Source organism: Trichosurus vulpecula, chromosome 2 (genome assembly GCF_011100635.1).
Source record: "Trichosurus vulpecula isolate mTriVul1 chromosome 2, mTriVul1.pri, whole genome shotgun sequence".
Classification (NCBI taxonomy): Eukaryota; Metazoa; Chordata; class Mammalia; order Diprotodontia; family Phalangeridae; genus Trichosurus; species Trichosurus vulpecula.
In genome coordinates this window covers 176,196,785-176,224,453 of record NC_050574.1, presented here as the reverse complement: position 1 = coordinate 176,224,453, position 27,669 = coordinate 176,196,785, and the positions used below count along the sequence as shown (strand labels likewise).

The window sequence follows — 27,669 nt, the reverse complement described above, 5'->3', positions numbered from 1 at the left end:
GGGGACGGGCAGCATTCTGAGCCAATCACCCTCCACTCCCCCGGGAGATAACCAATGGGCAGGAGATAGGGGCGGCCCTAGCGGCTTGGGGCCCACGCTAGGCTTCACCATAGCATTGGCTCAGCTCTGCCTTTGCTTGTAGTGCAGGTGCTGCTGCCGCTGCCTGGTTAACGGTAGAGAGGGGCTGTGACAGGAAAGGAGGGATGGAGAGAGTGGAGGAGAGGCAGCAAGAAGAAAGGAGCAGGACATGAGAGAGGGCATCTTTGGGGGCTCCTTGATACCGCTTTGGGGCTGGGGCATGATAAGTCTGCGGAAAGAGGAGCACTTTTGAGATATGATGACGCTCTTTGCTGGCGGGCGGTAGTACTATGATTTGGTATGTGGCCACTTTGATAGCAAGTGTGATCAGCACCAGAGGTCTTGGAGCTCAAGGTGAGTTGAAGTACAGCGTGTCTGCTCTGCCCCCATTCCTGTCACCACCTCTCCGTCCCCTCCCTTCCCCCTCAATCCCCCCAGCTCGCCGGGCTTCCCTTTCCCCGGGCTCCCCCCACTCCCTGCTTCCCGAGGCTGAGGGAGAGATCTCGCTGCTCGCCCGGCATCCGTGACTTGCCGCTGAAGAGAGTCCCCCGAATCTGGTGACTCGCACTCAGACGAACTACCTACCGGGGAAGGGAAGAAAACTTGCCCATCCATCCCATCCACCCCGGCATCTGGAGGAGCTGGAGGCAGCAGGGGGAGAACGTGCTTGGGGCCCCTGGGGCTGACCCGGCATCCGAAAGAGAATGCTCCCTATAGACCGGTGGTTATCCCCCTCCTCTCCCCACAACTCCCCCATCTCCAGTTCTGTAGACTTTTCCTTTGGCGAAAATTTGTTGATAAGACGGAGTGCTTCTCCCCAGCGAAGCGACAACCCAAGGCTTCGAGAGGGCTTGTTCTCAACTGTGGCTAGCTAGGCAGTCAGTTCGCAGGTTATTTAGTGGGGGTGTCCCCTGCATCCCCCATAATGAATCTCGTCGCATCCAGACCCCTCATCGGAGCGGCGCACTTGGCTTGCTATCCGATTGGGGAATAAGGACCCGAGAAGGCTACACACGCACACACACACACACACACACACACACACACACACACACACTGCAGCCCCGCGGGCAGCAGACGGCCCCCTCCCCGCAGTTGGCAGCTTAAGGTCAGATCACCTTGCTGTTTTGGCAAGGTGGACATCGAGCAGAGGGGCTTGGGCGCTTTTCATCAGTACTCCAGAATGATCCGGCTTCCATCCTGTGCCCTGAGTGCCCTCGATAGCCTCCCCGATGGCCGTGGGGTGTTTGCCATCCTTGCCCACACCTCTCCCCAAGCCGTGCACAAACTTCCCAGGGAAGTACTGAGCAGAGGAGGCAGACTTCCCCCAGGTCCAAAGCAAAGCGGAAAGGGGGAATTCCCTGCGGGTCCTCAGATCGGAACCTCAGCGGGATCCCCCCTTTCTATTTGTTTTTCCCCAAACAGGGGGGAGGGAAGCACCAAAGAGGGAAGCCCAGTAAAAGAGGGACTGGTGCGTGCGTGTGCTAGCGTTGGCTTGGGAGACGGAAGACTGGGGAAAGGGATCTATCTGCTCGGCTCGGTGTGGCACCCCTGACTTGTAAGGAGTCCTTGTAAGGAAGTCAGAGAAGAGGAAGGCGGGTGGGTGCCAGGGCACTGAGCTCATGGTCCCCTGCGTCCAGCCGACGATCTGGCTGCGGGGCAAGTGCATAAAGGCTGGCGAAGACCGCTGCCAGAAGGGAACGATCGGGCGGGGCTGGGTATTCGTGGATGGATGTCAGCCCTAAAGAGAGACGCCCCTCTAACTGAGTGGGGGAAGGGGTGGGCAGGGCAGGCATTCCCCCGCCCCCTCCCCCATCCCTGAGGTGCAAGGGCAGAACAGACCAGCAGGAGGCGCCCTTTGCAGAAAACGCACAAAACTGGGGCGGTGTTGGGACCTGAAATGAAGTGCCGCCCCCCAGCCCTGGCCGCCCCACCCCCCCGCCGGCCTTTTTTGGAGAAGGAGGGGCTCTGGAGGATGATAGGGGAAAGAATGTAGGAAGGAATTGAATAGTACATTGCTACGGAAGGGTCTCACAACTCTTTTTAAGTGAGGAAACTGAGTCACGAGGTGAAAGACTGCAGAGAGGGAAGACGTTAGGTCTGAGTAGGGTGTGTGTTTGAACATCCTAGGCTTCCTGGCATCTTCCCTGCCAGTTTTTCTCCCATTTCCTTGCCCACTTTCAATTACCCTTATCAAATTTAGTCTAGTTTACTGCTTTGGGACAGTTAGTGAGAGGGCAAAAGAAATAACAGAATTAACCCAATTCACCCTAGGAAAGAGAGACTGAGAGAGGACTAAGAAATATTCAGACCTTGGAGGTAGGGTGCCGGGGAGAGGTTTTATGAAGGGAAAAACTGCTGTTCTACCAATTGATTTAAGCATTGAATAGGGGAAAGTGGATTTTTCACTACAGCAAGAGAGAGAATGGTTAGACATTAAGAACTTCCAAATAGTGAGGAATTGTTTGTCACAGGGCTGGGCTTCCCCAAGAAAGTTATTCATTTTTTTCTTTAAGGTATGAAGAAATGCCCATCTGTTTTAAATGGCTTAATGTATCAACTTGCCTGGAAGAAGGGGGCTAGTTTTGTTGACCTCTGAGGGCACTTTTATAGCATGAGGTGTCTCTGGGTTCCTGGAGCCCTTACTTGCATTTGCCTTCATTTACTACCTTCTTCCATAGACGACGTACTTTGGAATTCAGTGTATATTAATCAAAAAATTTGGAGCAATTTTGGTGTCACTGTCAAGTGTTGGAAAAGTGCTAAGAACCTCTTAGATTATGATAGGCTGGGGAACTTCTTTTGGGACTCTGCTTCCCAGGTATCCATGGGGAACGAGCTTGGGCATTAGAGTTGCTTAAATTCCATTGAAGGGGCTGAAGAGCCAGAGCCCTGTCAGAGCTTGGAAAGGGTCGTGTGAAGGACATACAGGGCTGCCACTTCTCTTGCCCTCCTGGCAGAAAGCAGATGAGGAGAACTGTTCATTGTCTCATAGCTCCTTAGAGGGAGGGGAGAGGGTTGGATGGGGCTGGGAGAGATCTGCCAGTGTATGAGAGTGAGTCCATGTGTGGGAGTATGTCTGTGTGTCTATAAGTGTGTCTCTATGTGTATGTCTGGGTCTGAGTGTATCTCTTATGTGTGAATGTACTTACAGAATGCTCTCTATTCCGTGACTCCCCAAAGGCAGACATGACTTTTCCAGAATTCTCTGCAAGCTGACATCAGGGATCAAGATCAGATGTGGGATTAAGATGACTAATACCAGGGATGCTCTAGTTATTAAACTTCAGCAGAAAAGTAGAGGAGGGCATAGTCTTAAGGGAGGCAAAGTTTGGTCTCACCCAAAAAGCAACTTGGAATTTACAAAGGGGAAAGTTTACATGTGGATGGAACTTTACCTTAAGAATTTTGCATGTGGGAGTTGGAGAGGTAACCCCAGTAGGCTTTAGAGCTGGAAGGAACCTCAAAGAGCAACTTCTCCATTTTATAGATGATGAAGCTAAGACCAAGAAAGGTTCAGTGACTTGATTGTGATCACACAGGTTAATTGAACCAAGTTTCTTGACTCCAAATTCATGCTTTTTCCATTGTGCTATGCAGCCTCTTGTCCCTGTAGCCTTGGAAAAATCTGCTTAGAGGCCTGCAATCCTGGGGAAATGGCCAATTTGCTTTGAAGAGGCTGGATCCAGTCAATGTCAGTCAATAAGCATTTATTAAGCTCTTACTATGTGCCAGGCACTGTGTTAAGCACTATCAAGGACGTGTGTCATGGTTGTTGGAAATCAGAATATCAGAATTGGCACCTTGGAGGTCCTTAAGTCCAAATGCCTACCCAAATTATGAATCTTCACTACAATATCTCAGTTCATCCAGCCCCTGGTATAGCAGCAGCAAAAAGGAGCTCACTAACTCATGAAGTATTCTTAGATAGCTTAAAGGTTTCAGGATGATTCTTACTTGTTTTCTGCCTATATGTGTTTCTCCGAAATTTCTACCTATTGGCCCTAGTTGTCCCCTTGATTTGTGAAGAATTATTTTAGTCTTTCTTCCACATAACTGAGGGAAATCATAAATGCTTTATTTTTTAGCATTCATTTTTAAAAATTTTGAGTTGTGAATTCTCCCTCCTCTAGACCCTTCCCCACCCATTGAGTAGGCAAATGTTATGATACCCATTGTACATGTGAAGTCATGCAAAACATTTCAGAAATGGTAACCAGAGGAAGAGGCAGCCTTTCATATAAACAACTACACTTACCCAGAAACCATGACCTATGACTCTTACTCAGGGTGGATGCATTAGATTGTGAGCTCCTTTGGGGGCAGGGACTGTCTTTTGCCTGACACATAGTAGGTGCTTCATAACTCTTTATTAACTGAATGACTGATAGCTGCCACTGAAAGAAATGGTGTCCAGGAACAAAGTGAGGCACCAAGGGCTGGATGAAGGTGTGAGCTGGTGTCCTAGTTATTATGGGCACTATTAGTGGCCAGAGGGTCAGGCCAGGGCTTCAGACAGACCTCTTATCTCACCTCCTTGAACAGGGGATTGTGAAGGTCAATGTACTGAGGGTCTCGGTCAGCTGTTCTGCAGTGAAGTAGCCTTCTACAACCTAGATTCTATGAGTCTAAAGCAGTCTGTGGTTATTGAAGGGTAGCTTAAAGAAATGTAGGTCAATAGGCAGGTATTCTCTTTCCTGGCTGGTGGAACTGGAAGCCTTCATACTTTCCCTCCTCACCCCTCCTCCCTTGCCCCTGCCTAGGTTCTTTGGTTATGATCACTGCAGTTCCCTAGCTCTCCATGTCTTCCAGGCCCTCATTCTTCCCATCTCCTTGCTTTCACTCAAGTATACTCCTACTGATCTATAGCAGATAGTTTCCCTTCTTGCAGAGTGAAGAAGGATATTTCTTTGTCTCTCTGCCTCTTCTTTGGGGTGGTTAGAAGGGTCTGCAAGGCTGCAGGATCCCTGGGGGGAGAATACTTTTGTGCAGGACTTGGTTTGGGAAATGACCAAGGTGGATATGTGCTGCAGGAAGGTGGGTCTGTCCACTAGCTTGTGCCCGGAAAGATGTTGGGGAGAGGGAAGATTTGAAAAGGGTTGCCCAGGGGGCACTGGGAGGCATCAGCTTTCAGCTGCCAGCATGTTGTGTGACACATGGCTAGTCTGGGGAATTACTGGGTCCTAGGACCTAGATGGTTTCATGTTTACAACTCTGAGATAGCAACACTGGATCCAGTTACCCGAGGTGCTGTAGCTGCCCAGGTAGGGTGATTCTGAGACTCAGCATCCTCTTGAGTTTCCATACCTCCCCATTCCTTCTCTTTCAGTACTTTTCCTATTCCTTCCTGCTCTGCTTAGGCTTATTTTTCCCCTGGCTTCCATGCTTATTCCTGCTTGCCTCCTCGAGCCATCCCTTCCTCTTCCCTCCCAATGCCCACCTTCTCCCTATATGAGTGTTCCCAGTGCCATCATGCTGAGAGCTTGCTTCTTTTTTCCCTGTGCTTGCCCGCTTCATGACTCCTTTCTCTCTATGTTGTCTACATCTGCATTCCCTTTTCCTAATCATAGCTATTCTCCATTGCTTGGTGAGATGCATGGGAATGGGAAGCTGTGCCTTGAAATTCATCATGTTGTTCCCTTCTTTCTCTTCCATCTTCCTCTCCCCCTTCCCACTGGCCTCAGGCTCTCCCATATCCCTACCCTGCTCCAAGAGATATTATCATCATTCTTCCCCCTCTCTGGCCCTCCAACTCCCCTCCCCCCAAATCCATGGCCACCACAGTGTCTGCACAAGGCCTGGGTGATGGTAGAATAAGGCTTATTCTCCATGTGCTTCTGAGTGTAGTCTGGGCAGCTCATTAGGGCTACTGGATCTGATTAGTGAAGAGAGCTCTAATTGGTGAGAATCCCCAATTGTGTGTGTGTGTGTGTGTGTGTGTGTGTGTGTGTGTGTGTGTGGAGGAGGAGGAAGAGGAAGAAGAGAAGGAGGGGTTAGATAGGGATGGTGGTAGGCAGAGAAATAGGGTGAGGGGAGAGGGGAAAAATATGGTTAGCTTCAGTTGGAGAGGATGATCTAAGGACTGATTTTAGAGCCCCAATAAATGCACTCTTTTGGCACTTGGCCTACCCTTTGTAGAGGGAACAGGCATAGTTTTAGACAGTTTGGGAGTGGGCATACTCTGAGGGATGGGACTGGTAGGTAGTGTGGCTAGTGGCTTGACTGAAAGTATCTAGGGTGTCCAGTTTGTGGAAAGGCAGTAAGGGTGGTCAGGGGGTGGGGTGGCGGGCAGCCAGGGAAGAAGCTCATAGGGACACTTTGGAAAAATCTTTTTCCTTCTCCAATGGAACCCAGGGGGAGGAGGTAGGTCTTTGGTTGGGATGATGGCAGGGGATGGAGGGAAGGGAGGAAACTACTCATGCCCTGGTCTCCTCCAGGGCACTGCCCATGGGCACAGACCCTGCCTGCTAGAGGCAACTGACCTATTTTTTCTTTCTGAATCTTCTGCTCTTTTGCTTTTTCGCATGAACAAGCAGGAGACTGGTGGATAGGGTGGGGGCCAGGGGCCTCTGTGAGGAACTCAGGGAAAGAATCCTGTGAGGGATAGTGATGGGAGGGAGACTCTTGTCAGCCTTGAGAGGAGTGGGTCATGGGGAAAAATCCACTCTGAGATAGTCTTCTCTCTTCTTTCCCCCCTCCCCCAAACTCCTTCATTGGTCTCTCCTGGGATGAGAAATATTATATATACATGAGACCATGTTGCATACAAGTTGTACCTCAGCCTCCCCTTGATATGCTGCACAAGGTGAGTGACTGTCCTCATTTTCTAGCTTCAAAGTAGAGAAAGAGCCAGAGTTTTATAGGTGAGTAAATACTGTATTTGTATTTCGAACTTCCATAGGAATATGCCATCCATAAGGTTTGCCTCCCTTCTACCAACCTGAGCATTGACAAGAAGAGGGGCATGACTATAGTACTTTTCCAGGTCCCAGAAGGCACCCCTGTCCCTTTTGTCTTAAGCCAGGGCCTAAGGATCATTGTACCTATGCTTTTGGATGTCTGTGTGGGGGTTCCTGAACCTGAGTGCACTTTGGGGAAGAGAGGAATTCTTGGGTGTGGGCAAGCGTGGTTTTGCTTTTCTGCTGAGAAGCCATTAACGAAGATCCGAGATTGAATTACTGACTTCCTTCCTGTCAGCGGGTCTGCGGGGAAAGGGCTCCTGGAGATATAATCTAGTAGAGAGCAAATTAAAGTTGCTAATATATCCCTGCCTCATGGGCTGCAGTGGGGAATCGGGAGGTGGCTGAGGGAAGAGGTACACCCATTGGCAGAGGAAGGGAGCTTTCTGACTCTCAGCCTCCTGAATCCCCTGCTGCTCTGCTGGCCGGAAAGTTTCCCTCTACCTGGGGAGACCTGGTGGGGTTTGGGTGACATAGCCCCAGTCTGAGATGTTGGAGGTGCTGTAGGTCAGGGTAAGAACCAGCAGGGTGAAGGAGCTCGGAGGATAAGGCCAGGAGGGGTGCCTTACAGCAAGATTTTTCCTGAAGGTCTTTTGGAGAAGGAGAGACCACTTGCCTTTGATGTTGGAGGGATAAGGGGGAGGTTCAGCTTGGAGAGAAACAAAAGATTAAGGTGCCATCCATCCCACCTGTTTTGTGGAAGTACAAGTGTGGGCAGCACACCTATCTCATTAAATTGGGACATGGGTTCTTCTCCCTTCCTTCTATGGCCCCTTTTAGGGTCATATTAACTTTGGTGAGGGTGCTATTCCTCTCCAGACCTTTGGTTGACTTTCTCCCCATAGGTTCTTGAAGTGTCTCCCTAGTGGTAGGTATCATGATGCTGACTAAATTGTGGCAACAAAGGGTGGCAGAGTCAGAAGGAGTTCTATTTAGGACCGAAAGGTGGACGTGGTAGTGGTGGCAGCTTGTCCCTTGTATTATGAGACTTGAGTGCTTAGCAAATGGGTAATGGAGGGTGCTGATGAGGACCACTGCTGGTGAATGTCTAGCCCATGCCAGTGCAACATCTTTCTCAAAGTAAACCAGACTACCTTCTCAGATGCCAGGTAATAAGGCAGAGTGCCTAAGGATCTAGGCCACCATTGCTCCCTCTTCTGCTTGAAAAGCACAGAGTGAAGGCCAATGAGCACATTTCACTCTCCTCAATGGGAGTCCCATTCTCTACTCCCCTTGCTGGATTAGGTCATGAACTAGAGAGGTCTTGCCAGTGAGATTGGGAAATAGTGTCCTATGATGTAGACCTATCTAAGGAAGGATCATATTGTCATAGCTTTAGAGTCAGAATGGACCTTAGTGGTCATTTGGTCCAATCCCCTCATTTGATAGATTTGGAAACAAGCCTAGTGCTTGCCCAAGGGTTGCAGAAGTGAGAAGTGACAGATCAGGGATTTGTATTCCAGCCCTGTTGCCTTTATGACCTTGGGCAAATTACTTAAGCCTCTAGGTCTTAGTTTTCTTATCCTTAAAATGATGTGGTTAGACCTGATGACTTCCAAGGTTACTTCCAGCTGTAGAGTTTTTATTTTGTGACTCCAGATCCACTTCCCATCTCACTACCCCTGGGGTATATGAGGTTGTGTGGACCCCTTCTCTCTTCTACTCCCTATTCTGTAATAAATGATTTTGCCTTTGGTTGGCTAGTCTAGGGTTCAACATCATGAGATTATAGGGAAAAAAGTTTGAGTAACAATAAAAGGCCCCCATCTGTCCTGGTTGTCTTTCCCCATCTATCTTCCCCAATATCTGTGGCATTAAAGGCCAAAGCTGGAGGACTAGGGGACTGGCAAGTCTGTGGCCTCATTCTCTGGGATCCTCCCAACCTCTGATTCTGTACTTGGCAGGGAAGCTCCAGGTTGGAGGTGGAGGCTGTGCCAGCCTCTGGTGGGTGTGTGATTATTTCGTGTTGACCAGGGGATGCCAACTACAGCCTTTGGCCTAGCTGCCTGCTGATTACCACCTGGCCTTGAGAGTTTGAGATTTGTACCTCATGGGCCACCCAAAAGGTCAGCCAGATCTCAGAAGGGTAGTATAACCATTCTAAAACTGTCTGTGTAAATCCTATGGTGCTGGCTCACTAAGCAAATTGTCCAAAGCCACTATTGTTCCCTCCCTCTCAAAAAAAGAAAGAAGTAAATATAATTTGCAGCGTTCTTCACTCCCCCCCAACCCCTAAACTTATGAGTTAGTTATTCAGTAGGGAGGTATGTGAGGGCCCACCAAATTTCCTGACCTCTTTTGCTATGTTCCTGTGATGGAGGGGACAGTGGACAGATTTTTTCTTACACACAAGAGATCTTTCCTCTACTTTACTGGCTATTTCCCATTTCCTTATCAGAGCCATCCAAGAATCATCCTCTTTTCTAATTAGCTTTGGCTTCAGGAGTCCTCAGTAATCTGGTCTACCAATGTAGTCCCACCTTTCCCCATTAGACTGTAAGTTCCTTGAGGGTAAGGATCATTTTTTCCTAAATTGTATTTCTATAGCCTAGCACAGTATCTTGTATACAGCAAGCCCTTAATAAATGTTTGTTGAATTGAGTCAAAATCTTTCTTTTCCATTCCTGACTTGGGCAGTTGTGTGTGATCCCCTATGGGTTTTGGTTTCTATGTTTCCGTTACTGACTTCTCTTTCTTTTGCATTGTCACTGTCTCTCTGAGTCTCTTAATGGATTCATTCATTCATTCATTCATTTATTCACTCATCAAACATTTATTAAGTGCATACTATAAATACTATGATAAGGGTCAGGGGAGATGTGGTCTCTTTTTGTGCTGTATGCTTTTACTGGGTCTCTGTCTCCATACCTCTAAATTCTTTCTTTCATGGCCCATTCCTCCATGACTTTCTTGTTTTTATATCCTCTTTCTAGGCTTCCTAGACAATCTAGAGAATGTGTGGGTAAGTGCCCACAAGTCTTACCTCTTTCATTGTGTTTAGCTGAGCCGAGGAAGGGAAATGGAGGCTGGGAATCTAAATCTGGAGCTGTCCCTCAACCGTTTAGGGAGCAGGAAGAGTTATAGGGAAACAGAGGGATGTGTTTGAGGTTGAAATTTGCTGAAAATAAATTTTTTTTAGACTAGGTTCCGAAGGAGGAGAAGGATAGGCTCCAAGACAGTGGGAGCTGTGAGAAAGAGAGAGAGAAGACTGTTTCCTCTGTTGGTGTGTATGTGTGTGTTCGTGTGTGTGTGTGTGTGTGTGTGTGTGTGTGTGTGTGTGTGTACGTATTTGGTGCTATAAAGGAAAAAAAAGATAGATAAATATTTTGGGATACAAGAGTGTGAAGGCAGTTCCCCGCTGGGACAGGGGCTCTGAATCCCCTACCTAATTTCTAGGCAATTTCATCTCTGTTTTGTTCATTAGCTTTGATCATATACTCTTTCCTCCTCTTCCCCCCTCCCCCAACACACATATGTCCTAATCCCTTCTAAGAGGGAGCAACTTGTATGGAAAAAGCAGTAAGTGACCTGTAATCAGAAATCATGAGTTGGAGTCTGGACTCTATCACTAACTAGCTGTGTGACCTTGGGTAAGCCAAGTAACCACCCTGAGGCTAGGATGGTCATTAAAGTTCCTCTCAGTTTTGACTCTGTAATTCTATCAAGTGGGAACACCAGTGTCATGAGAACTCACGTCATGGGCGGCATCTGGGGAAAGGAAAAATGGACCAGGAAGTGTGGTGGTGCCTCTCCCCAAACCATATGGAGTGGAGAGAAACATTTGGGGCTCAACCCAAATACCATCAGTGCCATAAGCTTTGGATACAAAGTATCATATCCAGTAGAATTTAATATTGCTAGTTGGATTGTTCTTTCTAGAAGACAAAGAAAAGAGGGTGCTGGAAAGGGAAGTTTGAGTGATAACAATCTGGACCCAACCTGGCTTTTTCCTTTCCTGGTATCTAAGGTGTTAAAAGCCAAAAGCTGAGCCATGAGAGGTTCTCTGGCTCCATTCTCAGGGCTCCCCCTCCTAATTTTCCATTTGGTAGGTGAGCTCTGGGTTGTGAGTGGGTCAGAAGTGGGAGCAATGCCAGCCTGGTGGCTATGTAGCTCTCTTCCTATATGCCAGCAATGCCCGGTGTCAGTTGCTAGAATAAGGAGGATGGTAAAGAAAGAGGTCAGGGAGTGGTTCTCTGCTTTCTGGGGGCTGGCTAGGAGGCAGCTGGAAGCCCAGAAGCTTTCTCCAGCCAGAGAAGGTGTGAAACCAACAGCTTCATTGGTAATGCAGTGAAAATCAGGCAAAGAGAGGTGCAAATGAGCAGCCAGAGCTGTGAGAACAGCCAAACCAGGAGTGGGTCCCCAAGCCAATACAGCCCTTTCCCCAATCTGTCTCCTGAATGTTTCCTACCCAAGTCCTACATTCCTGAGTGGGGCTTCACAAAAAAGACTTCAGCAGAGAAGGCTAACCATCACCCCATCGTTGTTAAATTATTTTCTGGGGTCTTTTCTTTGTTTCACCGTACAGCAAGAGGCTCCATCCACCCAAGGCATACCCTCCTTTCTGGGCAAATTGCAATGCACCCAGCCCCCTGCTTTGGAGTGGCTCTCTGTCCTTACTCTGCTTTCTCATCGTGTTTTCCTTGCAGATCCATACTCCAGAGATAGACACAAACATCTCTGTGTGCATGCATACATCCTTGCTGAGGTTCTACAAATACCCATGCCTCAGTGTCCCTTGAGATGCTTGCTCTCCCTTTATTGGGCTCCCTTCCCCCAATTCCTCACCTTGGGAATCAGGGGGTTGAGAGAGGGAAGAAGGAGATTCTCTATCCTCCCTGAAATGCCTAGCCCTTGCCTAAATTCTCTGACTGGGGAGGAGGGAGTTGCTGCAGCTCTACACCTTTCCATTCTTTCACAGAGGGGCTAGAGGTGCAACATGGATTGGGATTGGGGGAGGGGGCTGGAGAACCTGCTGGGGCCACTAGCAGGTGAGTGCAGCGCTCTGCTCTGCTCCAAAAATATCCAGTGATCTTAGCTCCTTCTCTAGAAAACAGTGATGTCACCTGCAGCCAATCAGCTTCTAGAAGGGTTTGCCTCCTCCTCCTTCAGCAAGTTGCAGAGAGTCAGGATGCTGCTCTCCTCCTGGGCTCCCTCCCCAGCACCAGGCCCCACAACTGCAGTGGGAGTGTGCTGGGAGGGGGGAGCAGAGGGAGACAGCACTCACATATCAAAGGGTCAAGCAACAAATATTTTGGGACTGCTAGCTCAGCACAGGGAAAAGCCCCATATTTCTTCCCCCTGTTTCCCCATAAGAGTTGGGGGATGGGTGGGTGATAATCTTGGGGTACTAAGGCAATGTTGGCAATGTTGGCAATGTTGGCATGGTAAGGTTGAAGCTTGTGGAGATGTGGGCCATTTGGACCAGTGATGGGGAGCTAATAGCATTTGGGGAGGGACTCCTACATTTTCCCTCTCCTATAAGGACCTCTACTGAGCAAGGTGACCTTGTGACCTTGCTAGAAGGAAGTTTAGAACAAGAGTAGACAGATTTTTTCAGGGGGCAGTGGGGATGGAGGTGTTAAAAGATTTTAGCCTTGCTCAAGGGATTTGGGAGAGTATTGTGGAGTAGCAGGAATCTGTGGCAGTTTGGTAGTGCATGGGTTAATTGAATTCTTTTGCTTTTTCCATCTTGGTGAGGGGGGTATGTAAGAGTATTTTGTCTCCCAGCAATTTGAATAAGGGCTGCCCCCTTCCATAGTCAGCCATAGTTGGGAGTCTAAAAATCCAGATGATTGCTTAATTTCCCTTCAGCACTGAAATAATTATTTCTATCAGTGGAACAACAAGGTATAGTGAGGTTAGCCCCACAGGTCTCTCTTCCCTTTCCATTTCTCTGCCATCCCAGTGGTGGAGTCCAGTAAATCATCAATGGTCAAGGATAGATTAGGGAAGGGATTCTTAGATTTCTAAAAGTCTATGAACTTGGATTGGAAATGAAAAAAAAATTAAATGTAATTAGTTTCCTTTGTATATTTTATACATCTAAAAACATCTGAGAGGGTTCCATGGATTTCACCAGACTTCCAAAGGGGTCCATGACACAAAAAGGTTAAGAACCTCTGGATTAGAAATCGGATGATCAGATGAGAATGAGCTCCCTCCCACCAACCAGCCCTCCCCATTCTGCGGCAGCCAGAGGGGAATGGAGAGAGTGGGGGTGGGCAGGAGATAGACTGGCCAATTAGCTTATTTCACCAGTGGTGCCCTAAACCGCCTCTGCTTTGTCAGGGATTCCCCTAGTCCTTCCCAGAGTCCCTTTTTTTTGGGTGCTAGCATCTGTCAGTGCCCAGATGAGGGTGGGAGGGTGGTTGTGTCTGCAGTTTTGGTTCTAAACTCTGATTGTGGAGCCTTAGATGGAAATGTGTGTATAATAGCTAGCTACAGCTGGCAAGGGGGCTCCACAGTGAGGGGGCGGGAGTCCTTTTGTGTGTGTGTGTGTGTGTGTGTGTGTGTGTGTGTGTGTGTGTTGTGAAGGAGAGTAGGACAGACAGGGCAGAGAGGTGCTTATAACCCCAATTCACTTTATACAGACAGGGAAATTCTGGCTTTTAGTGAGCTACTGTCTCTTTAGCTCCCCCTTCCCCCCAAGTCTGGGATGTTTTAGGGTTTCCATAGGCAAGGGGAAGACGCAGACATCAGGATTAATGGATCTGGGGGATGGGAGCTCATCTCCTGGAGTGGAAATCCTTTGGAAAAGGTGGTTTTCTGTCTTGGAATAGGTATTCCAGTGTTCTAGTCTTCTGGGGAAGGAATATTAGTCTGGTGAATGGAGATCAAGTTGAGGACAGTTGTCTATCCTTTCTTGGAAGATAGGATATTACTGAGGAGTGGGAGTTAACCCTTTGAGGGTGGAAGATTGTTGCTGAGGTGAGTGGCCTCAGATGAGGGTATGTTAGGTAGCCTAGAGGATCTGTCAGTCAGTCAGCATTAATTAAATACTGACCATGTGCCAAGCACTGTGCTAAGTAGGCACTGGGGATGCAAAGAAAAGCAAAAATAGCCCCAGTCCTCCAGGAGTTTACATTCTAATGAGGAAAACAACATGTAAATAACTAAGTACATATAAAATAGACTCAGAGTAGATCAAGGTAATCTGAGAGGGGAAGGCATTAGCTTCTGGGGGACATGAAAAGACTTGGAGAAGTTGGGATTTGAGCTAGGTCATGAAAGAAACCAAGGGAATCCAGAGATGGGACTGAGGGGGCAGAGCGTTCTGAGCATGAGGGACAGATAATACAGACAAGTGAAGAGACAGCAGCCTTTCTCTGGGGGTGGAGAGTTCTTCCCTACCCTCATTACCTGTTTAAACCATCTTGTGGCTACTAGGTGCCCACGGCCTTCGGGAGGAGCCTGAGTTTGTGACTGCGAGGGCTGGCGAGGGCGTTATTCTGAGATGCGATGTGATCCACCCTGTGACGGGACAACCTCCCCCCTACGTGGTCGAATGGTTCAAGTTTGGGGTTCCTATCCCCATATTCATCAAGTTTGGCTACTATCCCCCTCACGTGGACCCTGAGTATGCAGGTAAGGCTGTAGTGGTGATGGTGGTGAGGGTATTACCCTTGTCCATGGAAAGTACTAGGGTGCCTTGGTTCAAATCCCAAAGCTACCATCAACTTGCTGCGTGACCTTCCTTTGAGTCCCAGATAAAATTGCATCTTCCACAGGAAGCCTTTTCCAACCCCTCTTTATTCTGTCACTTTTCCTCCATTAATTATTTCTAGTTATCCAATATATAGCTTGTTTGTACATGGTTGTTTGTCATCTCCCCCATTAGATTGTGCACTCTTTGAGGGCAGGGACTCTTTTGCCTCTTTTTGTATCCCTGGTGTTTAGCAAAGTGCCTGGCAAATCATTGGTTTATTGATTCATTGAAGTCACTTGGCCTCAGTTTCCCAGATGGATATAAAAACTCTTGTGCTTCCTACCTCAGTGTAGATCCTCTCATCTCCCTAACATACCCTCATCCAGGGCCACTCACCCCAGGAACAATCTTCCACCCCCAAAGGGTTAACTCCCACTCCTCAGGAATATCCTGTCTTCCAAGAAAGGATAGACTACTATCCGCAACTCAATCTCCATTCACCAGACTGCCATTGTGAGAGAGGCACTTAATGAATTGAAAGGTGGCATATGCATGTTAGTGATGGTGATGGTGGGGAGGAGGAAGTGTTTTCCAGCAGGACCAGGGCCTCACAAAACGACATCTTCCTTTGAGCCCCAAGTTCCATTCATCATTCCATTAGTTTTCCCTTCTCTCAAAAGCCTCTGAGTCTGACAGCTCCCTGGCCTCCTCAGCTCTCAGCTTTCAGTCAATAAGCATTTATTAAGTGCTTACTATGTTCTTCGAGACACTGTGCCTTCTAAACACCGAGGATACACAAAGAGGCAAAACACAATTCCTGCCCTCAAGGAGCTTATAATCCAATGTTTGTCTGAAGTTCCTTCTTGTCCTGTCTTTTTCTTTCCCTATTGGTTTCTATTTATTCCTGTCCTGCTTTTTGTTTCACTATATTTTTGTGTCTGTCTTCTTCCTCCCTTTTGGCTCTGGTTGGTTTTAATTGAATAGGAGGGGATGAGTGGGAATGGAGGCAGGAGGGGGTGAGCTACAGATGCTGGGGATATGACATTGTTCTTCTGCCAAGAACAGCCTTTGGATGTTGGATGGAGAGATGGAGAAGCAAGAAGGACTGGAGGTGGGAAGGGAGAGAGAGAGAAAGAGGGGAGACTGATAGCAAAAGGCAGATGTGACACAGGGGGACAGAGCTGAGGCAGGGCAGTGGAGTAGGAGTTGGTTTCTATCTAGGGAGGAAGTTGAGTCAGAAAGGACCCTTTTGATGGAGCTCCTCCTCCGCCTCGATTCCAGGTGGTTTTACAGCAGCAATAGCAGCTGTAGAATTCGTCTTGTCTAGCCTCACCCACTCCCTTCCCCTGGGTTCAGAAGGTGGAGCCTTGTTCCATTTTGGAGTGTGTGTGTGTGTGTGTGTGTGTGTGTGTGTGTGTGTGTGCACGTGCCAGTGAGTCTAGCATTTGTCTACTGTCCTCCTACTTGCGGGTGCTCTGCCCAAAGGAATATAAATTTTGATAGCTGAAACCCCGCAAGATAACTTGGGGTTAACGGGCTAGATTTCTTTTTTAAAGACCATGCCTGAAACCCAAATCATTCTGGCTCTTAGTGATTGGCCAACAGTTGGTCCCAGCCCAAGCCTCATTTGCCCATTGTTTGGGCTCTGACAGGTCAGAGTGAGTGTAAATTAGAAATGGTTTGTCCAGAAACCTCGAGGTTCTTCCTCTCTCAGATTGACTAGGTAAAAGAGGCCATTTTTTGCCTCATTTCTTACCTAGCCTCAGTCACTGAATGGGCATTGCCTCAGTCAAACTGAGACTTGGGAAAGCTTAAAAAGGCCAAGGTCTCCCACTGTACCTGGGGTCATCTCTAGTTGTCCTGACCTAAATCTTGCCGCTGGACCCAGATGGCTCTGGAAGAGAGAGTGAGACTGGTGACTTTGCACAGCCCTGCCTCACTTAATCTAATTTAATTGCAAGCCATGGCATCACCTTCCTGATGTCATGGTCCTCTTCAAGAAGGAAGGACAAAGAAAACAACCCCCTCTGTCTGTACTACCTTGTGGCATCAGAGCTGCTGGCAGAGGCCTGGGCTTCTTCTTGAAGCCCCTCCTGATACATCTTCCACTCCTCCTGGCCCCGTTTTCATCATGCTCTGCAATTATTCCCGCCAGCAGTGGCCTCCCTGTCTGTGACTCACTGCCAGCCAGCCACCCGCCTGCCAGGGCTATTTGTGTGTGTGCGTGTATGTATGCTCGTGCATTTTGCGGGGTTTGGAGGAAAGGAGGCTAGTAAAATACGAGAAGACTTTGCCTGGCTACAGGCTTCTGGATTTTTGACTTCTAAATCCTAAATTCCAAAGCCTTTCCCCAAGTATTCTGCTCTTTCTAGTTAGTTCTCCCTGACTTTTGTCTCTTTTGTTCTTTAGGACCTCTGTAGAGCAGCAGCCCCTATTCCAGGTGACAGTATCAGCTGGCAGGGAGGCAGGGGTGTGGCCAAGAGCCCAGAGGAAGGAATCAGGATAAGCTGTGGGATAGCCAGAGTTGAGGGATGGCTTTGGTGGTGGCAGAAATGGAGACTAGGAAGCTTTGGGCTGCTATGTCATTTTAATGGCACAGGGCAAGATGAGACAGCTAGACTGCTCCTGTCTAGCTATTATAACCCTACTATCAGGAAAAGGAGTCCAGGGTATCAGAGAGAGAAAAGCTTCTGAGGGAAAACTGGATCTCCCAATGGGGTCTCTGTTTAGCTCCCCTCTTTCCTCTTTGTTCTGAGTTCAGTAGCAGTGCCTATGGACTCATATACACAGACACTTTCATCACCAAGCACCCTTGCTTTTGTGGCAGAGCTAGGAATGGGACTTTAGCATCCCGACCAGTGACAATTTCTTCTTCTCTCTACTATGCAACTCAGGTAGAAATGGAATGCTGTTTGTAGGTTATAGGGACACAGCAAAGAGAAGGGTTTGCTCTGGACTCAGATGGGCCAGCAGAGAAGAAAGGCAGTATGCTATAGTGGAGAAAGCATTGGAATCAAAAGATCTGAATTTGAATTCTGACTACTACCTCTGTGATGATTTTCTTGGGAAAACCATCTAAACTCCTCAGGCTTCAGTTTCCTGACAATAAATGATCAAAAGTTCTAAATCCTGTCATAGATTGCAGTTCCAAATTCCATCATAGATTGCTGGGCTGGAACCCCCTCAATCCTTCCTGTTTGTTTCTTTCTGTCTTTTCTTTCATCCTTCTTCTAAATCTCTATTCTACATCTGTCAAGCCTTTTCTTGCCCCTTGGAACTCTGGGAAAAAGTGGAGATGTAGTCTAGGGAACCAAGGTCCCTTTCTCTGCCAAGCATTCTGAATGATGACTTCCCCTCTGAAGTCTGGGGCTAGGCCAGCATGGGTCTAGGGTGGGGGCGGGATGCCTGGAGTTTTTTTTTTCACTTCTTTCTCCACCCGCCACCATCTGCTGTTGGTGGTGTCTGTGTTGGGGGCCTTGGCATAGGGTTTCCCATTTCTTGGCATGATATGAGAGATGGGTTTCCCATTCTCTCCTTCCTGTATCTTAGCAGGTGGGGGGTGGGGGTGGGAAATTACAAGCTGGGCCCATGATATGACTGCTTTTTCCTGATGATGTCTGACAGACCATCCCTTCCTTTATACTCCCTTCAGGCCGGGCCAGTCTTCACGATAAGGCATCCCTTAAGCTGGAGCAGGTACGCTCAGAAGACCAGGGCTGGTACGAGTGCAAAGTGCTCATGCTGGACCAACAATACGACACCTTCCACAATGGCAGCTGGGTGCATCTCACCATCAATGGTAAGTAGCTGGTGTCCCTTCTCCCATCCCCCATCCCCCCACTAATCAGTTCAGGGATACTGTTTTCACTGATTTTGCTTCAAATACTGCAGGTGGATCCTTGTTTTTCCTCCCTCTCTTGTACCTTCTTTATTTTGGGCCTTCCTGTGTGTACTATTCTGATCCTTGGAGATCTGATTCCTTTTAGGGAGGTCTTAATGCCAGTCTAGTCTAGACCCACTTGGTCTCACTGTGACTCTCCCCAATGTCATTGTGATTCATGATAGGAGCCAAGGGTGTGGGGTTCTGGAGCTGGGGTGAGGCCTCTCGGGGTGTCTGGTTGTTACAGAAATGAGATGCTAAGGCTATTCTTCTGTGTAGATGAAGTGAGCAACCACCTATGTGGTGAGACATTAGGGCTTCCAGGAATTGCCTTCTGTTCTCTGATGCCTGAAATTCTTATAACTTTATTCTTGGAGTCCAAGGTTTTGATCCCATGTCAAAGTAAAAAGGTTTTCAGGAGGGATAAAACTTTTAAATTGTCAGCAGTCACTTGTACTTTACTCTTGAGTGGGTTTAATGATGAGTAAGTTTCCCTTTTAGTTTAATGAGGACACTAGACATCTGGGGAATGGGAGACCTGAGGGCACCACCAAGACAGAGAAGTGCAGAAAGGGATAACTAGGGGTATAGGAGAGAAACTTCAGTTATTTCTCTGTTTTTCCCAGGGTAAGTCATGAGATAGGTTTGTGGATGTCAAGCTGCCAAGTACCCGGAGACTCTGTGTGTGTGTGTGTGTGTGTGTGTGTGTGTGTGTGAGAGAGAGAGAGAGAGAGAGAGAGAGACAGAGAGAGAGAGAGAGAGAGACAGAGAGAGAGAGAGAGAGAGACAGAGAGAGAGAGAGAGACAGAGACAGAGAGAGAGAGAGAGAGAGAGAGAGAGACAGACAAAGAGAGATAGAGAGAGACAGACAGAGAGAGAGAGACAGACAGAGAGAGATAGAGAGAGACAGAGAGAGAGAGTGGGAGGGAGGGAGGAGGGAGAGAGGGAAAGAGAGAAAAAGGAAGGGGGAGAGAGACAGACAGAGATAATGAGAATCTTCTCTTGAGAGGAGTTGCCTTGGTTGAACTAGAAAGAGGATGTTTTACCCTTGAACTGTGGAAACAGGTCCTGTGTGTACTATTCTGATCCTTGGAAATCTGGGAGCTGACTGTAGGTGGGAGGAGCTCCTGGGGCTGTGATGTGATTTGTAGTTTAGGTCAGGAGTATCCTGGGAAGAATGATGACTCTGGGCATCTTGCAGGTTGTTCTTTCCAGGGGCATGTCATCTCTATGCCAGGTTGAAGCAGGGGTGAACCTAGGTCTCTAGTTTAGTGAACCAAACTCTAGGGAATTAATCCTGCAGTCAGAGATGACACCTAGATCCAGGCATCTTGATGCCAGCCTCTAGCACTAATTGCATGAGGTTCTCAGTTATTCACATGTGCCTGATTCGCGGCAAATTTTAAATCTCAGCCAGGCTTCCCCTGGCACTCGGCATGCTCTTGAGTCATCTCCCCCTGCTACCAGCTGCTGTGTGTTCAGGGAATGAAAATTCATTTTAATATTAGCTCAAGCAAAACATAATTAGGAAGGTAAATCTGCTACTAAAAGAATCATATAATGTATGCCAATGCCAAGAGTACTAAAGCCATTTCATCTGCTGTGTGCAACGTCTCTTCCCAGTTACATTATAAACTCCTCAAAGGCAGGGACTGGGTTTTTGATGGTTTTTTTGGTATCCTCCCTTCAACAGTGCCCAGTACAGTGCTTTGCAATCAATCAAGCAAACAAGCATATATTATTATATAATGTCATGTTATATTAACCATATGCATATATTATATTAAATATTATATATTTATTAAGCACCTACTATGTGCCAGGTACATTATTAGGTGTTGACAATGCAAAGACAAAACTGAAACGGCCCCTGTCTTCCAGGAAATTACCTTCTATTAAAGTAGACCACAGGTACTGTGTTATAAGGTAGTGTGTTATAGTGGAAATTCACTGTACTCAAAATCAGAACATCTGAGTTCAAATCCAGCTCTTAATATAATGTCTGACACATAGTAGGTGCTTAATAAATGCTGATTGATTGAAATCCCCATTCTGTGACTTCAGTCCCACAAATAAACATTTATTAATTATCTTTTTCATGCAAGGCATAGGAAATACAAAGACAAAAATGAAACAGCCCTTGTCCTTGAAGTGCTTATATTCCGCTGGAACTTACGTTTTATTTGCTACTTGTGTGACTTTGGACAAGTCACTTGCTCTTTCTGGGACTCAGTTTTTTCATTTGTAAAATGAGAGGGTGGGTCTAGATCAGGAGTTCTGTAAGGTTCTCTGTTATATTTTGGTGGCCTGAGAGTTTTAGTAGGTGGGCTATAAAATTGAAATGTTATGTTATTGTAGATGAAAGAAAACGTATAAATAATTTTAATGTAAGTTGTACTTACACAGTATGGTAAATGTAGCATTTAGAGAATAAACAAAACTTGTTTATTGCTCATACATACCAACCTCAAAACATGCTTTCAACACTCAAAGAACAACAAAAATGTATGCTCTTATTGAAAGGAAACTATGCTTGGTTGAATCTCCCTGCTCTTCTCTGGTGTTGCCAGCTTCAGTATTCAGTATGCTATAGTCTCTCATGGCAAAGAATATTGTGTCATGAGCAAATAAATTTGAGGACCATTGGTCTAGAACAAGGGTGGGGAACCTGCGGCCTCGAGGTCACATGTGACCCTCCAGATCCTCAAGTGTGGCCCTTTGACTGAATCCAAACTTCACAGAACAAATCCCTTTAATAAAAGTATTTGTTCAGTAAAACTTGGACTCAGTCAAAAGGCTGCACCCAAGGACCAAAGGCCACATGTGGCCTGGAGGCTACAGGTTCCCCACCCCTGGTGTAGAAGAATCTGATGATCTCAAGGTTCATTCCACTCTAATTTATGGTTTAGTGATGAGTCTCTGCTTGTTGAGCCTTGACCATGCTTCCTTAACTTTAAATTTGTTGACCCTTGTTCCCTTTCCCTAAATAAGGTAAGATGAGGAAAAAAAATAGAAAGAAATTATAAAAGTAGAAATGGGTGTTAGGTTAGACTCAAGGAAGGACTTTCTAATTGGAAGAAACAGAGGAAGTATTAATTCCTTTCCTCTTAGGTCTCTTGGAGCCAATTGATGAACAAATATTAATCATATTCATGGCCACGTGCTCAGTACTACAGGGGACATAGAGTAGTAAGATACCATTAGTGCTCGAAGAAAGCCTACACACTACCTACAGGGACAGAATAAGTGTCTCTCAAGGTGAAATGATAAACTACTGTCCTACCTGAAAACAGGATATGACCGCCTCAGCCCCTGAGGACTCTTCTACTCCTTCCCATGATTTGAGGAGAAATTTCCAAACCCCAGTATTCTAATCGAAAGAGCTAGCTTGTTTGACAAAAGGTATTCTTTGATGGAAATAATTTTTCTAAAATGAAAGGCCAGTGAAAAATTACAACTACAAAATTCGTTCTCCTTTGGTGTTTTCTTTGAAGACCAGCTGGTCGGAAACAAACCCAATTATTTCTTTATCGCTCATAAAATACCTGAAAAGCCTCAGCCTTGTTTTAGGCCTGTGAATTACTTCCAAGAGAGGCCAACCTATTACTAACCTGCACTATTAATTATAGGGCACTTGTAGAAAAAGAATTAAGCCAGGAAGTGCATCTGGCAAAGGAGCACCTAATTCAGTAAATAATCGAGAGTCAAACCATTATTTTCCCGAAAACTGGAAATTGCTTAAAGTACTTTTCTGATTAGCACCTAAATAATAAAGTAATTGTGTAATTAGTAATTAATTTGTCACTTCAGGACATAATTTAATTTATTATCTTTTTTTTGAGCCTGCCACCAGAAGTAATAGATGCTATAGTTGTATTTCAAAGGGCAGAAATGCTGAGGCTCACTTGGGGACCTGGGAGTTGGAAGGCATGGGTCCCACTTCTAAAATAGGAGATGACGTTTTTTTATCACTACTATATATATTCTTAAAGATTAAGCAAGGATTGTTTTCTTAGGTAAAAATGTGGCCCAATTCAGCTTATTTCAACTGGCATTTATTAAGCATTTACTGTATGCAAGGCATTGTGGCAGGCCCTGGAAATACAAAGGCAAAAATGAAAGAAGACTTTTCCTTAAGGACATTATGTCCTGCTAGGGGTGTGTAGCATGTACAAAGATGAGTAGATGCAAGATATATACAAAGTAAAAAAAAATTGTGTATGTGTGTGTATGGAGACTATTGACAACTGATGTGTGTGTGTATATATGGAGACCACTAACAACTTGTATGTGTGTGTGTGTGTGTCGGGGGGAGAGGAGTGGTAATCAGGAAAGGCCTCATGTAGGAGGTGGCCCCTGAGCTGAGTTTTGGAAGGATCCTGGGATTCTAAGAGACAGAAGGAAAGGGTAGGTGGGAGATACTGTAGACATGGAGGGAGGCCTGTGCCAAGTAGTGGAGGTGGGAGATGGAATTCATGGAGAGGTAATAGCAATGATAGCAAAGGGCACAGGATGGAGAGGAGTGTGAAATCAGTCTGTGAAGACAGAGAGGCTGTGAAGGGTTTTCAGTGCCAAGCAGATCACCTGGAGGTGAAAGGGAACCATTCAAGTAGGGGAGTAACATGGTAACATGGTTACGTTGTGCTTTAGAATATCTATTTGGCCACTGTGTGGAGAATGGACCAGAGATGGGAGAACCTAGACTCTAAAGGCAGGGTCCAAATAGGAAGCTATTGCAATAGTCCAGAAAAGAGGTGATCAGGGTCTAAACTCGGTGACAGTGATGTAACTAGGGAAAAGGTGAAAAATCAGGGACATACTATAGGTGTAGCATCAGAGTGGCAGAGCCTGGCAGCTTATTGGCTATGCAGGTTGAAGGAAAGCACTAATTAAGTGCTTGCTGTGTACCCAGCACTGTATGAGGTGCTTTGGGAGCTAAAGAAGAACTGGAAACTATGGCCTTTGACTTTGCTTACATGTTTGTGGGCATAGATTGAATTTCAAGTCCTCAAGAAGCAGTGTGGCCTAGTGAATAGAGGGGTGGGCCTTAGAGCTGGGAAGATGTGAGCTCATCATCTACCTCTGACACATCCTGGCTGCATGCAAGTCACTTAGCCTCCCACTGCCTTAGGCGACTCTAAGACTTTGTGTGGCAGAGAAAGAGCCAACCAGTGTTTGTTGGAAGAGGGAGTTTCCTGCTTCAGCGGTTCCTTATGCCAGTGAAATCACAGGTGTAGTCCCTCTCTCTACTAAACTCCTTGAGATCAGAATCTGTTTTATTTTCAACTTTGAGTCCCCAGGACTTAGCACAAAGCAGGGTGTCTAATAAATGCTAGTTGTTTGATTAAATGTACATGAGAACATCCTCTCTACCTATGGAAGCCCAGGGAGGAAAGAATGTTATCAGAGGTGTCCAGGGAACAGCTCAGAGGATGCCTAGTAGAGGTCTCTGGGCCCAGGGGATCCCCCAGGAATCAGTTAGGCACTGTGGTTTTGACTTTTGTGAGCTTGCCTCAAACTGGTGCCACATGGTTGGCTACCTGTGGGGCCAGCTTGATCCTGTTGGCAAGTCCACAAGTCTGAGAAAAAGGTCCAAGAACCATTCCCTTGAGGCTGCTTGTCAGGGGTGAGGGCTGTGCAGATCTCCTCAGGAAAGGGCTGGCCAGATAGCCTAATGGTTTGAGATTGACTGGATTACTGTTTCAAGCAGCTCGGGCGAATGAGACTGAGTCTCTCAGAACCCAGATTATCCAAACAGGATGGAGTTTTCATCAAAACTGAAAAGTAAGGGAGGAGGAGGAGACAAAGAGAGCAGGATCTGGAGAGATCAGAATTTGTAAGGGGCAAAGTGTCACCTTAGAGAGTGGAGTCTCTCCCTCTGTAGTGGCCACTAGAGAGGGAAAGAGATAGCTGTTGTCTTTTGAATACTGTGGTTGGAATGGAGCTCCGCACCTGTGCTTTAAGGAGATGGAGATCTGTTTCAGAGCCTCCCAGGTTGGAAGTCTGAGGGCATCACCGACCTAGGGGGTGGGTATGCGTGAGAGGGACGGCTGGAGCCAGCTTAGGCCAGCTTAGGAGAGCTGATCATTAAATTTTCAGTATGATCACTTCTGCCTTAGCCACTGGCAAATAAATCAGGGCTTGATCTATTGTTCTGATGTTTGTTTAGACAAGGGAAGGGAGAGGGAATAAGCATTTAGTGTATGCAAGTACATACATTAAATGCATGGAAGTGCTTTATAAATATTGTCTCATTTGATCTTCACAAGAACCCTGGGAAGGAGAGGCTATTACTATCCTCATTTTATAGTGGAGGAAACTGACTTACCCAAGGTCACCCAGCTAGTAAATATCTGAGGCTAGATTTGAACTCAGCTCTCTCTGACTCTAGGTCCAGCACTCTTTCTTCTGCACCACCTGGCTGCCTCAAGAAGGCGATGGAGAAAATGTTAATGACACAGATCCAATTTAAAAGTGTAGCATGCATACATTTTCCTTCCCCAGAGAGCTGGTTGTTAAACATTTGCCAGAATATCCCTAGTTATGACGATGTACGTATTGGGAGATTCAGTCTTAGAGAGGTAGCTGAGTTTGAATCCTGCCTCTGCTTTATGGTCTTGGACATATCACTTACCTTTTCTCAGCCTCAGCTTCCTTATCTCTAAAATGGGGGGTTTTTGTTGTTGTTCAGTCATTTCAGTTGTGTTTGACTCTCCATAACCCAATTTAGGATTTTCTTGGCAAAGATACTGGAGTGGTTTGCCATTTCCTTCTCCAGCCATTCTACAGATGAGGAAACTGAGGCAAACAGGATTAAGTGACTTGCTCAGGGTCACACAGTTACTAAGTAGCCGAGGCCAGAATTGAACTCAGGATGATGAGTCTTCCTGACTTCAGGCCCCATATCTGTCCACTGCACCATCTAGCTGCCCTTACTGCATTTTGGTGAAGGCCAGGTGAGATAATATATATCTATATCTATATCTATATTTATATATCTATATCTATATCTATATATCTATATATCTCTCTCTATATATAACCCTTTGACATCTTAGAGTGCTACACGAATATTAGCTATTCATTATCACAGGGGAGAAAGCTTTTGCTTATGTGCAACATCCGAATATCCTTAGGACTCATCTATAAAATAAGGAGTTAGCCTGGGTGGCTACTAAGGACCTTCCGGCTTTAGATCTATGATTCTACATATAATGGTGGACAGGAATCGTGATCTGCACTAAATTCCTCTCATGGCGTGGGGTTGGAGGACTTTGCAAGTGTAACTCATTTGGCCCCTCATTCCTTCCTTCTCCCTTTCAGCACCCCCTACCTTTACGGAGACACCCCCGCAATACATCGAGGCTAAAGAGGGTGGCAGCATCACCTTGACCTGCACAGCCTTTGGGAACCCAAAACCCATTGTCACTTGGCTCAAGGAAGGGACCCTCCTTGGGGCTGGTGGGAAATTCCAGGTAAGTGGTCAGTTCTGGGCTGACAGTGACACAAGACCCCGGCTCCTCTACTGCAATGAACTGACAGTCATTGGACTCACTCTGTGTCTGGGTGTGTAACCTGGCAGGCAGTCAAGGACTCTATCAGCCTAGTTCTGAGCTCAAAGCATGTCCTTGCACCTCAGACTTCTCAGACACTATCCTTAAACTTTGGAATTCACCCCTCCATCTCAGTCCTAAGCCCCAGTTACAACTGAGTTTAGTTAGGATTTTGACTTATCAAAGGATTTTAGGATTTAGAGCTGGAAGGGACCTTAGAGATCATCTTGTCCATCTCCCTTATTTTACAGAGAGGAAAACTAAGGCACGTAAAAGTGAAATGAATTGCTTAAGGTTGAACAGACAATAAGCAAAAGAACTGAGATTTGAACCCAGGACCTCTTTCTCCAAATTTCATATTCATAAAAGAGGAATAAAGACTTCTCTTCATTTATTATATAAATTTATATATAAGTTCATAAATTTATAATTCATTTATTATAAAAATAAATATGTGTGCCATAATATCCATATATCACTGTACATGGTTCTCTCTATATCTGTCTGTCTGTCCATCTGTCCATCTGTCTGCCTGTCTATCTATCCAGCTATCTATCTATCTATCTGTCTGTCTGTCTGTCTGTCTGTCTGTCTGTCTATCCATCCATCCATCTGTCTATCTGTCTATCTGTCTGTCTGTCTATCTATCCATCCATCCATCCTTCCATCTGCCCATCCGTCCATCTGTCTGTCCATCCGTCTGTCCATCTTTCCATCCGTCCGTCCGTCCATCTGCCCGTCTGTCTATCCATCCATCTGTCCATCTATCTATCTATCTATCTATCTATCTATCTATCTATCTATCTCCAAAATTCTCAGCGTACCTTCAGGTTGCCTAACTAGTAAAACCTTTCTAATCTTTATATGCTAACTTTCTATGTCCTGAATCCTCTGTGGGCCATGGGACCCCAGGAGGTGCAGTAGCCATCTTCTTTCCATCAGGCAGGCCTCCTATCAGGCTCTCTTCTTTCTCTCAGACCCATACATCCCTTTCTCTCCCCCTTCTGACCCACAGTTCCCTGGGAAGAAGAATCAACAACAGGTTTACATCCTTAATATGACTGGCCTATCTAGGAGTCATTAAAGATCTCCTGCACGTGTCCTGAGGAAAAGATATGAATCCTGTCCTAATGGGGTTTTCCCACTATGAATACTTTCCTTATCTCATTTTATCAGAGATCCAAATGGGGTCTTTGAAGTCAGCCTACCTGCTCTTTGTTTTCCTATCTTTTTTTGGGAGGCAGTTGGGGGTTAAGTGACTTGCCCAGGGCCACACAGCTAGCACATGTCTGAAGCCAGATTTGAGCTCAGATGCTCCTGACTCCAGGGCCAGTGCTCTATCCACTGTACCACTTAGCTGCCTATGTATTTGGCTCTCAGAGACAGTCTCTTATTCTGCCCAGCTTAGGTGTAGGTACTGGGGGCTTTGCAGGCTAAAGAGAATATCAGTCAGAGAAGGTTCCTAGGGGAGGGGAATTTTAAGCTGGGTTGTAAAGGCAGAGGAGGAATAAAGATTTTCAATGGAGAGAGGGGAGGGCAGCTCTTGAGAATAAG

General features: G+C 46.5%; 1 protein-coding gene across 1 annotated transcript in view; it reads left to right on the top strand.

Moving 5' to 3' along the window:
- The first annotated feature begins 361 nt into the window (after nucleotides 1–361).
- The window catches only part of IGSF9B (immunoglobulin superfamily member 9B), a 70,216-nt gene continuing 42,908 nt past the window's right edge, over nucleotides 362–27,669 (top strand). Inside the window, exons 1-4 of the mRNA XM_036746058.1 lie at nucleotides 362–432; nucleotides 14,424–14,621; nucleotides 18,335–18,481; nucleotides 25,886–26,037. Of these exons, the coding sequence (XP_036601953.1) occupies nucleotides 369–432; nucleotides 14,424–14,621; nucleotides 18,335–18,481; nucleotides 25,886–26,037 (561 nt within the window). The 5' untranslated portion in view covers nucleotides 362–368. The remainder of the gene's footprint in view (nucleotides 433–14,423; nucleotides 14,622–18,334; nucleotides 18,482–25,885; nucleotides 26,038–27,669) is intronic.